The following is an 18,833-nucleotide window of genomic DNA, read 5'->3' on the forward strand; positions in this document are numbered from 1 at the left end:
ATGCGATTTTAGTTACATTGCGGACTATTGGTTACGTCCAATTCAACCGACCGATCAAAACCCGCAATGTAATGAAACTCGCATGCGAGTTCTCGCATCGTCTAAATGAGCCCTTACGGTTAGTGTTGGCGGTTTCAAATTATCACGCCGCACGCTACTAGTGTAGACAGCCATTTCTGATTTAAAAATCACTTAAGGTTTTGATACGACCTTGGCGGTCGTATTTGTGCCTTAAAAAACCGTAATTCAGGTTAAACTTTTTCAAGCATTCAAATTTTTTTATCTCAAATATCGGTCACATGGTTACTAAGAGCGAAAACTGTCTCCCTTGTTTTCCGAATTTCCCTGACGCCATTTATATGTCACCCTGTACTTAATATGTTCGTACCGGAATTAAAACTTGGGCACTTCGTTGGCAGCGTCACAAGTTTCACATTGGCAAACATGCACCCCGTTTTCGCATTTCCTTTTAACAATTTCCGTAAATGTTAACCGTAACGTGATGAGTTTCAATGGATGATCAGATATCTCGGATGTTTAAGATATTTCATATCGTTAAATGAAATCAAAAATCTTTAGTAGGTACAAAACTCAATTTATATTCTCTCAGGTTGAGATGTGTTAAACCTTCAAAGGTCTACTTTCACATACACTACTGTGCGAGTCAAATTAATAACAAAATTGTAATATATTAAATGTGCTTATTGATTTATATGGTTCAACAAGTTGTAGATAAAAAAGAACTATTAATAAAATTAATTTTGTATTAAGCAGATTATTTGTATTAAGCAGAATATTTTGATATAAAGGAAAAAACTCGCAACTCCACTCTGAACACAAGAAGCAATAAGAAGAACGAAAACCGATATGGAAATGTAAAAAACACTCTTACGGTAAATGTGAGAGTTCGAGTGTGAATTTTCCCAATTTTCCTTAGTACAAATATAGCACTTAAAGGTTACACGTTAGAAAATATTTGTTCAGCTAGTGCTTATGTGGCAAAGTTATTGCCGTTACCAGCTAAGGTAGTTTCGCGGCTAAGCCGAGGAATTATGGCCGAACTTATTTTCCGTCGCCCCGGTTTATCTTGAAAGCACCGGATGCATTTATTACTCTTTAAATAACGGTTAACCGTACTAGTGTACATTGTATTAATAATGCTTAGAAATAAATGATAAGCGGAAAAAATCACTGTCTCGAGCGAGGCTCTTGGTAGGTACCGTTTGCAGAAGCTTCTGCTTAATACAAAATTAATTTAATTCATAGTTCTTTTTTATCTACTATTTGTTGAACCATATAAATCAATAAGCACATTTAATATATTATAATTTTGTTATGACTTTGACTCGCACAGTAGTGTATGTGAAACTAGTCCTTTGAAGGTTTAATATAATTGCCAAATAAAGTTTTTGGTGACCTCCTCGCAAAAATTAAGACACGTACTGTCATCTGACGTTCCAACCCAGGGTACAAACCCGCGACCTCCATTTTAGATGCAGCACGCTTTGTTAAATTTACATAGGCCTCATAGGTATCTGAAACTTCGTTAAACTTTCCGCTAATCTAATAAGCTTTGTACATAAGCTGTTTATGTGGAAGACAACATGTGAATTTCACCGTTGCCATTAGGGGCCCGATTCGGATTTTGAAATAGACATCTATTAGACAACTTTTAGACATCACCAAGATACGATAACGATATGTTTAAGATCTAACCTGTCAAATTTGACATTTGCGCGATTCTGGAGATACTGTTGAACGATTTCCACAGGATATGACTTAGAGATCCAATTCACATCTAATAGATATCTTACTCTATCTAACGTAAAAGTGACATTGGTTGCCCGAATTGCGCTGCAAAAGAGAACTAGTTGATATCTAAACTATAACGTATCTAGAATGGGTCTAGTACGTGTCGTCTCTTGTGAATATCTTGAAGTTCGAATACGGCAGTAGGAGTAATTTAAATATGTAAATTATTAAGCTGAAGCTAAGAAGGATGGTTTCATTAAAATTAACATAAACAAAGGTTAAATACACTGCAACTGCTGCAAGTCTCGAAGCAGTAATATATTCATAAGACTGCAATAATAAAGTATCAAAACGGGGCCAAAAATTACATTTTTATTTAACTTTTGTCGGTTGGCATCGCAGCAACTTCTCCAATCAGGAATATACATGCGAAGCTTAAAGTATGAAGCTTGCCAAGCTGACGTTGTGACTTTTAACTTATTTTTCTACGCCTTTTTATGTGACAAACACTTGTTTGAAGAATGTCTTATGGTAGTGGATAATTCTTATAATCTGAGCAGACTAGTACCAAAACTGTTCCGAGTAAACAGGAACATGAAGATTCTGACATTGTCATTTATTAATGTCATATTCCACCTTCTAAAGTAAGGATGCCAAGCACGAAGTATTTCGTACATTGACCCGCGTGTTCCTATCTTTATCGCAACAACAACAACTTACAAAAAATGTAATACACCAACAGTCCAACATACATATTCTTAGGGCCGATACAGACGGATTGCAATTTGTATGGGAAAAGCACGGGTGGCAGTCCGTCTGTCCCGGCCCTTACTTGTGTACCTTATTCTGCTGGCAATGTTATCACGCAATATCAATTACGAGCATGGTGGATGAGTTTACATTGAATTTGTTTGCCGTAATTTTTATTCCCCGCACAAAGCACGTCAAATGTTGTGGAAAAGCAATATTGCTATTACGGGTATTTTTTTAGTAAATAAGTTTGCTGTTTTGCAATAATATGTATATAAATATACATTATTATGTAAAGCATTGTAATATTTTGAGCTATCTGTAAAACATACGAGTAAGTAGTAAAATAACGAGAGCAAAAGCCCGCGGTGGTTGTAAATTTCGTAGACAATTTGGAAGATGGCCACAAAAACCCAGCGGTTTTTTCTCCAAGACGTGATAATTATATCTCACGGTGAGTATTTTGCTAAGATATTATCTTAAAATCCATTTTCTTTTATAAAAGGTTATTTTCTGGATTTCAATGAGGTTTTATTTATAAGTATATTATACAAAAAATAAGTGTTATAGGCACGTTTAATTACTGGCTAAGAATAAGACTTCACTCCGATAAAAACGGAAATTAATTGCTGTTATATTGGTAGCGAGGGAGTGGGGTCCTTTGTCAATCATTTTGCTATTAATATCCTTTTGGTTATGAACAGAGTTCGGACAATTTATCGCAAAAATAAATATGGTATGGAACATGATACAATTTTTTTAACAATTGTGAACTGGAGTTATTGAGTATAATCTGGAAATTTTATAAAGATACTGTGTACATAATATGTGTTTAATAAATCATGTCTTATTTTGAGATATAAATGATTTTTGATGGTTTTGCGATGATTTGTCCGATCACTGGTTATGAATATTTAATAGTGGCAAGGTTACGCTATGCCCCAATAATGTACCTACATTTTTTTATTACTTCTACTACTATAGTGACTACTAGGTATCAAAGAGTTATTTATAGTAGAGATATAGAGTCAAAGAAACATTCGTAGGTAGCTATCCCCGCATATCCCCGTATAGGCTGAATAACTAGGTAATACGATGCTTAGGGTTCCGTACCTCAAAAAAAGGGGATTCCTTATAGGGCTTATGGGGCATGTCCGTCTGCCAATTTGCCCCGAAACTACCTGTAGTTTCAAGAGTGTCGATCCTGACCGATTGAGTTGAAATTTGGTAGGTACACATAAGTCACATAATATATGTCGGTGACCCGAAGATAGACGTGTAACGTTAATAAATGAATTTAAATTATGGCGGCTATTTCTGGGGCCCATTTTTTATCATTGTAAGGTAAGCTTTTTGATGTTATAGGTGAAAATTGAAATTATGCAAGATCACGCACGATTTTTCTACTTATACTTTCGATGCAGTGCCAGCATCCAAATTGCTGACACGCCGTGTTGCCTGTGATCGCGTACAGCTAGTTCGATTGGCCTGCTACATTTGTATCCTGTACACCTGTCTATAGGAGCACTGTAGTCTACAAACTCACGTGTAAGTAATAGCGCGCGTCTTGTCCCCTACACAGCAGCGGGCCGCCCGAGTCTCCGGCGCAAGAGTCTCGGCGCCCGCGCCCCGCGCACACCATGTTGTCCGTGATCGCGTACTGCCAGTACGAGCGCCGGCACACGCCTTGCTGGATTGTCGACACCTGACAACGGGAATACTTATTTTTAGAATAAAAAACTTAAAGTGAACGATGCACCATTTGGCGGTTTGCAGATGAACTGCAGATCACTATAAGCGCATAATATTCGGCTTGCTACTACTGTAAGTCGGTGGTCACGCATTTGCCATGGTATAACAATATACTCCGCCTGGTACTCTCTTCCGACCACGTGACTGACACAAGCCTACGTCATCATGCGACAGCGCTATATGATAATATGCCATAGCGCTATATAAAGTGGCAATGTTATTGTGACGTAGGCTTGTGTCACTCTGGGAAGAGAAGACCATGTTTTATTAGACTATGCGCATTTGCCAAGCGAAGCATAAATATAGTAAGCCTGTATCACAGACAAGACATCCTCCAGACTGAGCATAGTAGCGCTACCCCCTCTGCCACAAATATACGGTAGTTTTACTCCATTTTCGAGTCAAAGTGTCTTTGTGTGACGTCCGTGTCTTTGAACGGACCAATTACGGTACGGCACGGGACTTGCTCACCTCGTCCCCCGCACCCCAGTATTTTTGGCAGCATCGGTTTCAAGAAATAATTGCTCTAAACTCCGTCTAGAGGATTCCTAGTCTATGGCCTGTATAGTGCGGGAAGCCATTGAAATAAAAAAACATTGCTATTTCAATCGGAACGAGGGGTTTAGGATCTCATCTACATGGGTCATTAGTAAATGTAAGGGGATACAAATATCGATAGTTGAAAAATCGAATAGGTCGAGTAGTGTGACCGAGTAAGATCCCAGGTGCGCAAAACGTTCAGGTAATAAACTTAATTATTCGCGATTAAGTCCCGTTCATATTATATTAACCTCCAAGATTGCAGCTCAGCTTGAACAACATGTCACAATTCCATAAACTTTGTAACTCTCGTAACTTTTATCCCCACATAATTCCTAAAGAGTCGAAAATTCCACAAAGACGGTGGCGTACTCAAACTTCGCACTTTAAACTTTTAACATGAGTGCCTCAATACGATATAAATCTGCATTAATATCAGTTATTGCGTGTCAGATTAGCGTGAAAAAAAAAATGAATTGAGTACACTCAAGCGCGTTTTGGCTCGCTTCCACTGAAATTTTAAATCCGATGTTTCTTTTGTTTTGGCAGAGTACACTCATTGGGCTTGGCTAATACTCTTACTTACCAGACATTTGTTTTTATTGTTAATACGTTTTATAAATGCCTGACCACCAAGGCATTAGGGAGCTACAGTAAAATAACAGTAAAAAAAGTTGTACCAATAAAATACACAATACAATACTCTTTATTTATCTATTCTTAGATTTCTATTAGGTAAAACTAAAAATAGTTGCTCTTAGGTGTTTGCGGTTAGTTTTAATATCGATCTAGGATGGTTAAGAAAATTGCGATAGCTGGCACAAAGGGAAATGATTTTCGCAGATTATTTCCAGTGTCAGAGTTTCACCTGGTGCATCTTTTCAATTACCGCTAGCAGCGGAATTTACAGTTAAGATAAAACCGTTTTAAGGTTGACTCACGCTAGACCGGGCCGTGGCCGGGCCGGTACTTCCGGCACTTGGTTTTCTATGGAAAGCACCACGTGATCACCGATCAGCCGTCATAGAAAATGACATGTCGGACGCCTCGGCTCGGGCCCGGCCCGATCTAGCGTGAGTCATCCTTAATCTGTAAACAAACTGCTCCAATATTAATTAATAAGAAGGTATTGTGGGAGATTCAATTTTTTTTTTAATTATCATTATCTACTATTTATTGCTATACTATTTTGCGTGAAAGATGCTCCGTATAAAAGATAAAAACTGTCCTAGGGACTGTCATTCCACGCGCGAGGTATAAAGTAAATAAAATAAAATAAAAACACTTTCAACTGAGTTACCTAACCTTATTCATGATCATAAGATCATAACTATTTATTAACTATTCCAAATCGATTGCGTAAGTAGTTCTCGAGATATTTAGCTATGTCAATGTGACAGACAGATGGACAGAGTCGCACCATAAGGGTTCCTTTTTACATTTTTGAACCCTAAAAATGGCATTTGATGCACATCTGGTAGGAACTGACATTTTCACTCGCTCGTCTTTTTCGAAACCTCTTGAGACTCGTGAAGCGATGACATGCCTTCTGAGTCCGAACCAGGAATCGACCTATTATTATACAATGGAATAAAATTGTATAAGCTAACATTTTCGATAGAACAAATAGTCCTGAAAATACAATGCGATATTAACTAATTTAAACGAGCGAAAGCCAGGTTATCTGAATTCGGAAAAAGTAATCTATATCTACACCGTGTTTTTTTGATTTCCGTTAATTTCAAGGGTGCATTCCTGAGCTTAAATCAAGTAATTTTCTCAAAGACACCGATGTTCTAATTAAGTCCATTTCGGAGATAATCCATAATTTATTTTTTTCCTATAAGGCCTCTACAAGCGTGTACACTTGCCTTAGGGCCGGCTTACATATTGATTAGTGTTTAGAATGAGTTCATACATTTGCTACTAAACTTAAGTACAATCTCGGTCGATTGATGTACGAAATGACATTGATATGTCACAGATTTCAATTGTTTGGTTGAGTTAAATGTAATGCCCGTGTTACAACAACGCTATATGCTACATTTAATTACTTTTTAAACAAAAAAAAAAACAAAAAAGAAAACAAAAAAAATTTTTTTTTTTTTTGAAAATTAATTATGCCATTTAGTTCTTATAAACGTACATAACTATACCCCGAAGTTAACGGAATTCAATAAAAACACGGTGTATAGTTCACCGTTCCCCTCCGCTCCAGGTAAAATACAATTTAATCTAGCAATTCTATCAAACCCATTTATTTGTCTGCCAGTATTTAAAATGTGTCACATACAATTTTGTTCGCAAGCGTATCATACCCGCGCATTAAGCGCGCGGTTGTTTTATGCGATAAACGCAGCATTAAACGCGATGCGTTTACCGCACATCATTTTACAACAACCGCGCGGTTTACGCAATATAACTATAGCCACCACGACTGCCTTAGTAGTGTCAAACTGGCTAACGCTAACAACAAATTCGCTAACGCCTGTGTTATTTTTCTTTCTATACATCTCGCTCGCACTAATATCAGAGTACGAGTAAAATGCATGGAAAGTAATTTATGCACACGCTAGCGAATATGTCAGTGTGAAACTGGTGGTAGCCGTACTAGATCTAGGAATCAACATAACAAAATGTCGTGTCTTGTACCTATTGATTGAACCACAACTTTGTACTGTACTAATTGTATTGTTGACTTCAGATGGAACTGAGTATACTTTTACTGGGAAATTCAGTTGATCGCTTCTTTCCCACTCCAGAATGACGTAGCTAGTGTGCGGCTGTAGGATAGGCTATTCGTTATGAAGACAATGCCTTGTTAGACCTATAACCTGATCCTTTTTACCTTTGATCTCAGCCATCTGATCTTCCAACCCAGAGGGGAAACTGGGCCTTATTGCGATTAGTCCGGTTTCCCGCGATGTTTTCCTTCACCGAAAAGCGACTGGTAAATATCAAATGATCAAACATGACGTAGCTAGTTGACGATAAAACCGGGTACTTTATCAGGCAGACACACAGGACCATTTCCTAGATCGTACCGGCCCTGGTAACCTGATGTAGTTTTTATCTTCTCACCTGCGCCTCGTGCAGTATCCTCGTGCCGTGGACATCAGTAGACCGCTTCTTGCCCCAGCCGAGGATAACACAGCTGGTATGCGGCGCCAGGGTCTGCTGCTCGCCAGGCAGACACGCGATGCCGTGCCCCATATCCAAACGGGCGGGCCCAGGCAACCTGACACAAATTTTATTAGACGGATTAGACCGTTTTGAAAAATAAACTTAAGTAATTGGTATTTTGTTTAACTAAATAAGTTATTAAGTAGTGACAACTTGGTTAATGAATTTTGGCTAAATTACAGTAGTCATAAGCTAGGATAGAAGCATGTACAGTTTTTGTCCAAATAAAGTTAGACCAAGAAAAGTCTGCAGCGATTTTGATAGCCCACGCAGTGCAAGTGTTATTTTAAATGTCAAACGTCTATGAAATTATGACGTATAAATAACACTTGCACTGCGCGGGCTATCAAAATCGCTGCAGATTTTTCTTTTCTCTCTCTCTACTCTATGATATTTGCACTTTCAAATAAGTATAATCTTTGACTAATCTGCCCATTTGACCAAAAAATTGTTTTAAAGTTAGGTTTATTCACGCGCGCGCGCGTCGTGTTTAATTTATCATTAAAGTATTTTAGTTTAACAATCACTTGTACACAAATTATAAAGAAAATAAAAATGCGTTTCTATTGTGCGTTTACCCCTAGCTCAACGTCTTTTTATAAAGTTGTGTAATGAAAAGGATATTGCTCGCAGACAAATCTGCTGGTTTCCAAGTTTTTATTTCTTCTTATCGCACAACATTTCTTCAAGCTTCGCAAGCATGGCTTCAGTGTTTTAAGCAGAAGGAAGCAGAAAATACGAATACCTACTTATCTTGGGTATGCGATACGGTTTTCCCAGAAAATGTGTTTTATTCGAAACTGACAATTATTTAGTCCAAATATACAAAGAATGAATGGTTTCAAATCAATCATCCAATGTATCCCAACATGTTAAAAATAGACTCATGTAATAATTAATTAAATCACATAGCTTGCTTTTGGTTTTGCATCCTTGATTATAATGCGCGCTTGGTTTAAATTAGTTTGAGTGAGAATGATCTGTAACTGATAACATAAATACTTTTCAAAACTTCTTTTTCGTTCTTTTCAAATAAAGTGCGATCCCAACTTTTCAAAAGACACATCAGTCTCGTCCCATTTCACACAGTCGCAAATCAGGCCACAAAGACTTTATTGATAAATGAAGCTATTCTTGTCAGTATGTCGATGATGTCTTTCCACTCTATTAGCTGATGCATAAATCTATTGCCTGGTGTAACAAAGGAGTATCTTGCCATTTTTATAGTTCCTGTTTCCTTTGTCCCATTATAGGTTAAGCTATCCAAATAGGTCATAAGTGAGACTATAATAAACATGAAACTTGATGTACCTAAAAGAAACCGTGACATCAATTTCGGTTTTAAGAGCCCATCAACGTGCACACTAGCGCCACTGCTAAATAATCGTGATTATTTAAATTTAACGACAGGTATTTAAAAAAGGGGGCCGCTTCGTACTGTATTTTGTATTTAAGTACCTTTTGATACATCAAACTAGTTTTTAAGTTGCTAGATTCGTCAATCCACGCGTCCAAAGTTAAAACGGCCGTTTTTGTTTTGAGTTCATAGATCGACAAATCCAGTAATATAAAAAAAAACCGGGCAAGTGCGAGTCGGACTCGCGCACGAAGGGTTCCGTACCATAATGCAAAAACGGCAAAAAAAAACGGTCACCCATCCAAGTAGCGTAGCGGCCCCCGTTTTTAAATACCTGTCGTTAAATTTAAATAATCACGATTATTTAGCAGTGGCGGTAGTGTGCACGTTGATGGGCTCTTAAGGTGCAGTGGGTTCAGCCTACAGAGTTTTTGAAAAATCGTAGCGCTTTTTTAGATCAATATACGGTTGCCAAAAAATATATAGCAATTTGAGGTATTTTTCTAGTAACAAATTAACAACTTTCGCTACACAAAAAAAAGTCACGAACATAGATCTAAAACGCACCATTAAAAATTTGCAACTATTATTACCCAAAAACTATTAACATGAAAATTGCTTCTAAAAATGCGTAATTTTATTTTTATCGAACTAATCAATATTTTTTTCGTTAAAACTAACTAAATATTAAAATTCCAAAACAATGATATCCGCGATCCCAGACACGCACGCGCATGTCCGTCCGCTCTAGGGTTGCCAACCGTACTATATTATATAGTATTGTACTATATTTTGGCTCTCTGTACTATATACTTTTGGAAAAATACTATATAATATATAGTACGCTAAAATAATATATTTCCGATTAAACGTATATTACACTCATGTTTAGTATTTTATCTAAAAGTACTATATTTTTTTGAAATGTACTAAATTTTTGATGCCTTATTCGGGAAAATACTATATTCCACCAAAAAAAAGTTGGCAACCCTAGTACGCTCAGTGCTCAACGAGCTGTGCGTTCGGCGAAGGACTTGAACTCACGGCGCCTTAAGGTAATATACACTTGCTTAAAATAAAATTAGAAAGTCTTTCGATATTTTTTTCTTCCTTTCGTAAAAAATATTAGAAGTAAATGTTGCAAATGCGAAAACAGTTCCCCATAGGATACATTTAGTTAGTTATACATATTTATTAATAGGGTTCAATTTCTTTATATTAAAGTTCTTTTTTAAATCTGTGAGTGCTAATTTTAACTGACTTAAAATTACCAACTTAACAGTGTCGAACGTCCCATTTGGAATCCCTGTATTGTAGTGAACTATTTATAGCAAAGTTTACCGTAGCATCGCGACGTCGTTGACGACCGTGTCAGGGTCATACAGAGGATGGATGACGGCCTCGGTGACCCTCATTTCGAGTTCACCGCGGTTCCGAAGGAGCAAATCGTGTTCGCCGAGACGTACGTAGAGGCGCTTTCGGACGCAGTGCGCGGCTGTCACTACCCAGCGGAGCGATATCAGCGTACCTCCGCAGAATGCTTCCTGGGAATTGCGAAAATTTGTTACTGAATAGGATACTCACACGAATTTATAAATTGATGTCAATTTGATCTGATTTTGACTCGCCCGTGGATCTCGATCGTACTAAAGTATATATTCGAACGAGTAATAATCGTAGAAAATGTAACGTACATATACATATTATTAACAAATCAATAGGTATATAATATACTAACAGATAACAGAGTAAATATTTTAATTAATCTTCCAACAGGCGGCTTCACACACCTACCTACACACTTAACTGAATGCTCAAAAGATATTTAAAATGTAATGTTGATTAAGAACAAAAACATCATGTTATTATTTATAACAAAATCACAGAACGTACGAACCGCAATAACACTCTCCGCTCCTTCATTAAAAGGATACGGGTATACAGGTGAATTGATGTAGGATCCGTAGGCATAACGACGGATAGTTGTGACCTAAATAACATACCAGTATCACGGCCACCAATCTAAGTTTGTCATGCGAGGCATCGTGTAATTAGTGTTGGTTAGGACTCGAGTCCTTTGAGTCCTCTGCTTCAAGACTCGATTTAAGTTTTCAGACTTAAAATTAAGTGTAAACTCGAGTTCTTTTCAACTTGTTAGAGGCCCGAGTCTTTTGTAGACTCCATCGAGTCCTTTTCAGAGAACTCTTGATTTTTTTGACAAATAATTTCGAAATGCATTGTCATTATGTAAAATTTGTGGATTACGTACACAAATCATAAAATAACGCTTAATTTCTATACTATATTTAGGAAAACCTATAAAATTGTTGACGGAGTCTTTATTCGGAGGCTCGAGTCCTTTTGAGTTGCTCTTAAACAAGCTCAACAGAGGACTCTACTCGGGACTTAAAAAAACTCAGAAGTTTTTTAAACGCCGAGTCTCGTAAAAACGAGCTGAGTTCTTCAAATTCAGACTCAAAGGACTCGAGTTCCTACCAACACTACGTGTAATAAGAGTTCCTGTTCAAAATATTCTCCGCCATTGTTCTATACTTGACGGTTGCCTGACGGGCGATAAAATGGCTATTCTTTGGAGAATGCAAAATCATAGCCGCTAACAAACTGTCTGTACAACAAAGATGGAGTGTCAAACGCTTAGTTGGAGCAGATTATGAATAAATAACGAAAACATTGCACGATAAAATTTGAAGATAGGTACTTGGTTAAGCTTTTAATATACTATAGTACACTTCCGTTTAATTAATGGATTTATGGAACAGCCGGATGATTTGGACAATCAAATCGAACCAAACATGAACGACCGTTTCTTTCTTTATAGGCGATTAGCATATTAAAGCACTGTCTCGAATACGCAATGAAAGCGTCTTTAAGTTTTTACTTACAACCTACAAGTCATGTTTGGTCTACACTCAGAAACACTTTGAATGTGTTTGTGCATAACTTCTTTTATTTTTGTGCTTTTTCATATTTTAGTGAAAGGAATTTCAGCCCGTTGAGTGTTTTCTAATGTCTACCTACGTACAAGACGTTTTATCGGACAAAAGTTCTAAAATTCAATATGTAGCAATTTTCGTTACAAAACCCCATTTTCCACGAAATGCAGGACCAACACAGGGGGCCGATTTTTGAATTTCGATCACTCGATTTCGTGTTCTTTCTTTAACAGTATCTCCACTACTAGGTAGGTATTTAAATTCTACTAATAGAATTGAACTAATAGAAGCGGTGGTGGCCGAACGGATATGACGCCCGACTTTCAATCCGGAGGTCGCGGGTTCAAATCCTGGCTCGTACCAATGAGTTTTTCGGAACTTATGTACGAAATATAATTTGATATTGACCACTAGCTTTTCGCTGAAGGAAAACATCGTGAGGAAACCTGCATACATCTGCGAACAAATTCAAAGGTGTATGTGAAGTCCCCAATCTGCATTGGGCTAACGTGGGGACTATAGCCCAAGCCCTCTCGCGCATGAGAGGAGGCCAGTGCCCAGCAGAGGGACGTATATAGGCTGAATTATTATTATACAGGGTGATTGGAAATTCACCGTATTCCTTGAAAGGGGTTATTCTATGGGTCATTTGTAATGATTTAAGTCCAGTCAACCAGGGGTCAAAACTCATTGGTTTTCAAGTTATTTGAGTTTTTAGTTTTTTGTTTAAAAAACCCGCCTTTCGACTAAAAAGTGGTAATTGTGAAAAAACTACTCAAATTTGGAATCTAGTGCTCAATAAATAGTGCTCAATACCACTACCTTCCCAGTTTCTATCGCTCGTATTTCGAAAATAGCATTTCGCCGCTTTACACCGATTTTCGAGTAACGAAATCGAGCGCTCGAAATTCAAAAATCGCCCCAGACCACACATTGCTTCTAGGAATTGAATATTTTAATGGTTTCAGTTTTTGAAAACTAAGCATATTTTTTAGATTACTTTATTAAAACATATACATAGATCACCTACTAAATTTAGCAAGAGCTGTTAGTGCCGGCAAGTAAATGTTTATAAAGTCTTAAATGTACATTTCTATAATGAAAATTGGGTACCTATATTAATAGATTGTACAAGCGACGTAGGTATGTTGGATGTTATCAATACATTATACTTCGCTAAACCATAAATCACGTTCTCTTAAATTACAATTACAACTTTCCGCCTAAGAAAGTTTTCAAGTTAATAACCCACAGCTTTATTTCCAAGTACCTATCCTAATACCGATCCTTCTTAGTTAAGATTGTTGTTAAGGTAAAGAGAAATAATATTATTCATCCTGTGTTTATTATTATTCATCCTGTGTGCATATCTACTGGCGTAATAAGCGCGCATGAAACTGCCTAAGGAATTATATCGTTTACTGAAAGGTCTATAGCTATGCTCGTCTAATTGTTTCTAACTGAAGATATATTATTGTTTAGTTACTAACTGAACTGGTAACAGAATCAGAATGTTACCTAATGCTTAAGTTAAGTTGCCAGTATGTATGTAATAATCGTTTTGTGTATTACATTACATTATATTTTTCTTTGAATGAGTGGTGACTACAAGTTTGTGAATGAGTCTGTCTATACCTCACATCATACCTTTGAATTATGCCGGCTACACATCACTGCGGGAGTGACATGTTATTGAAAGGGGCATAGATGAATATAAGCGCAAAAGGTCTCGAGAATGGCTCGTTGGCGTGTTTTGACTGGCCGGGATTAATTTGTCTTCTTTAACCTCCGTAATTTTGACATTAATTAAAAGGCGTCGTATATTTTTAGAGATATTTCTTTTCTTTGACATTCATTATCAAATTGCCCAGCAAACGATCTACTAATCGCCGACAAATAGTATTTAGGAGGTAAATTTCGCTGCAATAAGATCATTTATTATTTTTTAATACCACGTCGGCAAAGAAGAATACGGCCCGCCTGAAGATAAGAGATCACCGTACCTGTGGACGACTGCAACTGCATGGGTGTTATGTGCGCGTTGTCGACCATTTAAAAACCTGTACACTCCTTTTTTGAAGAATTTTCACACAGAATATTTTTACGACTCCAACATAACTTTTACACTTGACACAGCCGTGTAATAGGCATCCCCAATACTGTCGTCCGCATAACAAAATATTGTCATCGTGACACCTATTTTTCTCTTTTCTCCTTTCTGAATTTGATTTATTTTGAGGGCATTGTTGTAAGTTGCAAAGCAAAAATACTTAAAAAATTACCAATTACTCAATAGGATGTGCCCAAGCATATCCCGGAAAGCGCGTGCTTATTCACGCACCGATTCGCATTTCCCCAATCTACCTACAGCTTTGCTTGGTGCAACCCGCGTATCGTTTGTAAAATATAATTTGAACAGCAACTTACCTTATACCGGTTAAGTACGGCGACCTGCCACGGCCACTTCCCAGGCGGCGCCGGCCTGCCGCCGATAATCCGAAGCATGCCGCGGAGCCGCGCTCGCGCAGTGGCACGTTGTCCTATTCTACCACAATCGAGCTTCACGTTGGGTGTGACCCGCGTGTCTTCAGGATGGATCGCAAGCGCTGGTGGCGGCATTGTTTCTACTACGTGCGAGTGCTTGTTGGGTGCGGTTTTTTCTGGATCAAAACATTAATAATATTTTGTTAAGTTTGTTTTTCATAATATTCATGACACTGAGACTTTTATTGTTGTTTCACACAATATTTTGTTTTAGTAGTAGTTGAGTTGAGTAGTAGTTGTTGGGACTGGGCTGGACATGTCTGCCGGATGCATGATGACTGATGGGCCAAAATAGCCACTAGCTGGCATCCCCAGGGTAGTCGAGGCAGAGGCAGACCGAGAAAGAGATGGCGGGACGACCCGGATGCATTCCAGCGGGATTGGCGGGATCTTGCTCAACACAGGGAGTATTTGAAAGGAAGAGGGGAGGCCTTTGCCCAGCAGTGGGACACACACATAGGCTAATAAAAAAAAATAAACAAAAGTAGTTGAGCTTGTTCATGGAAAAAATAAATTTTCCTTTTACTTTCAGCTTAAACTATTTACTGAATATCTTATTTTCAAGTACCATTAAAATATGGCAAAACCGGTCAAATAATGTTTGAAGCTTCGACGAAGCTTTTCTTATTCCGATTATGTGTATGACAATGGAAATTATTACTTATCCGTGAACAGTCTTCATAATAAGCAATATTAATAGATCAAGCACTAACTCAAGTATATAAACTAGGTTAGGTAAAGTTAGAGTACCTATGTGCAAGTTCACCTGGGTCCTTGCGGCGCATGCGGCCGCGGATCCAGCGGTGGCAGAAGCTTCCCTCGAGGTAGCAGAGTGCGCTCTGGCGGATCACCTTTCGCCCACATAAGGCTGGCCGGCGGCAGTACCTGCACCAATGGTATAGATTAGATTTAGATTTATTTATTTCATAATATGAAATTACAATATATAAATTATTTTACACTAATCTATACGAATTTATATTATGATCTTCAGGTAGGAAAATATGAAATTAATTGAAAATCTTTATTTCAGTCAGGCAACCAGTGGCTTATAGGTACATAAATACTAGATATGCACCGGATATTCGGTTACTATCCGGATTCCGGCCTATCCGGCTATTATTTTAATATCCGGCAGGATACCGGTTAGTGACCTACTATCCGGCAGGATACCGAATAGTAACATTGCTTGATTTCGGAGTAAACAAAATTGTATTTAAGAAACAGTCATGGTTATAATCGTACTCGTTATTATTTTAAAACAATTAAAACATTCCACAGACATGCACACGCACTCATTTCGAACTTAGAAATGAGTCCGCGCGAATGTTCACTCCGAAACAGGTCAAAATCTGAACAATGCGCACCTGAAAAACGGAAATGTAGGTATAGCTCCGCCGGCCGAATATTCGGCGGCCGGATACCAAATATTCGGCCGATGGGCAGGCCGAATATCCGGTATCCGGTATCCGGCCAAACAACTATCCGTTGCATCTCTAATAAATACCTTAAAACTAGCATACCTACATAATAATAAAAATTATAATAAAATACCTTGGTATGTCACAGTCGTTGGGTATTGAGGACGAGGGTATTAGACGGTCGGTGAAGGAGCGCTTTTTCAGTCGGCTCACAAAAGTCCTTAACAGTCTTTTGTCAGGAGGCAACAAAGTGCGCGCCTTCAACGCCTGGGTAATGCCCCTACTCACATACTCCTTTGGCATACTAAGGTGGACTCAGACCGAGCTGTACGCCCTGGATCGGAGGGTCCGGTCACTGCTCACCACACATCGCATGCTACACCCACGCTCGTCAGATATGAGATTGTACATCCCACGGAAGTGTGGAGGCCGAGGCTTCCTAAACGCCAAGGATCTCCACAACCGCGAGGTGTACAATCTCAGGAATTATTTCCTTAACAACGAGTGTGGGATGCGTCGTGATGTGGTGGCAGTAGACAGGAACCTCACGCCGCTCTCCTTGGCAAACGAGAACTGGCGCAAACCTGTGGTACTAAGTACTGCGGATCGCAAGGCGGCATGGGAGAGTAAGGTGCTACACGGGCGGTTCTACAAGGCCCTCACGGGACCCGATGTGGACCTGCTCGCGTCGGTGAACTGGTTACGATTCGGGGACCTCTTCGGAGAAACCGAGGGTTTTGCCTGTGCAATTGCGGACGAAGTGATGATGACGAACAACTATCGGAAATATATCCTGAAGGACGGTACGGTCGACATTTGTCGGGCATGCCGCCGTCCCGGAGAGTCACTCAGGCATATCATTTCCGGTTGTTCTCATCTTGCTAACGGCGAGTACTTGCACAGACATAATCTCGTAGCCAGAATTATTCACCAGCAACTTGCTCTTCTATATGGCCTTGTGGACCGCGAAGTACCGTACTACAAGTACTTACCTGCGCCTGTTCTCGAGAATGGTCATGCCACGCTCTATTGGGATCGATCTATCATCACAGACAGGACTATTGTAGCCAATAAGCCTGACATTGTGATAATAGATCGATCGCAACGTCGGGCCGTGCTCGTTGACATCACCATCCCCCATGATGAGAATCTCGTGAAGGCCGAGAAGGACAAGTCCAGTAAGTACCTAGACTTGGCTCACGAGATAACCGCCATGTGGGATGTTGATTCGACGATCATTGTCCCGATAGTCGTTTCAGTGAACGGTCTAATAGCGAAGAGTCTCGACCAACATCTTGAGAGACTCTCGCTAGGTGGTTGGATCAAGGGTCAGATGCAGAAGGCGGTGATCTTAGACACGGCGCGGATAGTCCGCCGGTTCCTCTCTCTGCAGCCCTGACCACCGGTAGCTTGGGCCTTGCCCCGCTGCTGGCGGCACCCTAGGTTAGGTTTTTTATAATGTGTTTATATTCATTTTTATTGTTTTGTAAGTGTTTTTATATTTTACTTTTATATTCATATTATAAATAACCTAACTTAAGATGAGAAATGAATAAAGAAAATTATAAAAATATATTTTAAAACTAAACACTACAAAGCACATATGTGGTTGCGATGCATTACGAAACCCCGCAGTGTCAGGGAGCCGGCTGCGGAACCGCCGAAACTGTCAGGAGATATACAAACGACCATTACCGAGCATAGATTACTTTATTCATATATTGCTTAGCCTACCCACATTATTGTGATTATCGGGATACCTACAACCCCCCTGTTACAAAAGAAATTGAATTGTATAAGATAATAAGTACATATTTACTCATCCTCTTTCCTTAAATTTTATTTCAACATTCCATTGTATTTTATTGGTATTAAAATTATATAATACGAATAGTTTATTTGATTGAATACTTAAGTAAAATTGGCTTCAATAATTATGCTTAACATAATTAATTGGTAAGATACTCATAATAATTTTATTATTTTTATCTAACATGAACATGTTCACCCGCATGCTATGGTGTCACATAATATTAAAATTGTAAAAAAAACTAAATAGGTTTTAGCTTAGGTATTACAAGTATGTACCTATTGTGTAAGTTTATGCATGTATATTTTGTTCAAAGACCAAATCCGTAAGACAATGCAAAATCAACTCAAAACGTTAATTACTTTTAAATTCAACAACAACATCATCTGATCATTTGTTTACACTAGAATCGATTATCATTGTTATTATTATTCACTTGCGGTACACCAGGTGCCGAGTATCCCCACCGATCAGGAGGCCTCACTGTCCTGCCAAAGCGAGAAACAAAGTAATCAGTTGTCTGCAATGCTGGACGAGTACGTTGGAAACTACCTGTGGTACTGGAGCCGCGCACTCGGTTTGCCCCGGTGTCCCCTGCTACTATATCATCATACGGAAAGTGGTCGACGGGTGAATCGCGGCGCCGCGTGGAGTCTAATATGAGTTGTCTGCGGTTTCGTCGTATTATTCTGCCCGTCTGAAGTTTGACTGAATACGATCTAGGGCCTACCAATGCTATGATTTTACCGTCACACCACCTGCCACTATTA

General features: G+C 38.7%; 1 protein-coding gene and 1 long non-coding RNA gene across 2 annotated transcripts in view; one reads left to right on the top strand and one right to left on the bottom strand.

Annotated features, from left to right (window-relative positions):
* LOC134793767 (uncharacterized) overlaps window positions 1–18,833 on the top strand; it is a 324,508-nt gene that overhangs the window by 56,588 nt on the left and 249,087 nt on the right. The window lies entirely within an intron of this gene.
* Window positions 1–18,833, bottom strand: part of LOC134793899 (vitamin K-dependent protein C) — a 53,456-nt gene that overhangs the window by 3,398 nt on the left and 31,225 nt on the right. Inside the window, exons 7-11 of the mRNA XM_063765612.1 lie at window positions 15,599–15,717; window positions 14,716–14,948; window positions 10,676–10,878; window positions 7,876–8,032; window positions 4,049–4,207 (exon numbers count right to left, since the gene is read on the bottom strand). Coding sequence (XP_063621682.1) covers window positions 4,049–4,207; window positions 7,876–8,032; window positions 10,676–10,878; window positions 14,716–14,948; window positions 15,599–15,717 — 871 coding nt within the window. The remainder of the gene's footprint in view (window positions 1–4,048; window positions 4,208–7,875; window positions 8,033–10,675; window positions 10,879–14,715; window positions 14,949–15,598; window positions 15,718–18,833) is intronic.

This window comes from Cydia splendana, chromosome 9, assembly GCF_910591565.1.
Source record: "Cydia splendana chromosome 9, ilCydSple1.2, whole genome shotgun sequence".
In the NCBI taxonomy this organism is placed as follows: domain Eukaryota; kingdom Metazoa; phylum Arthropoda; class Insecta; order Lepidoptera; family Tortricidae; genus Cydia; species Cydia splendana.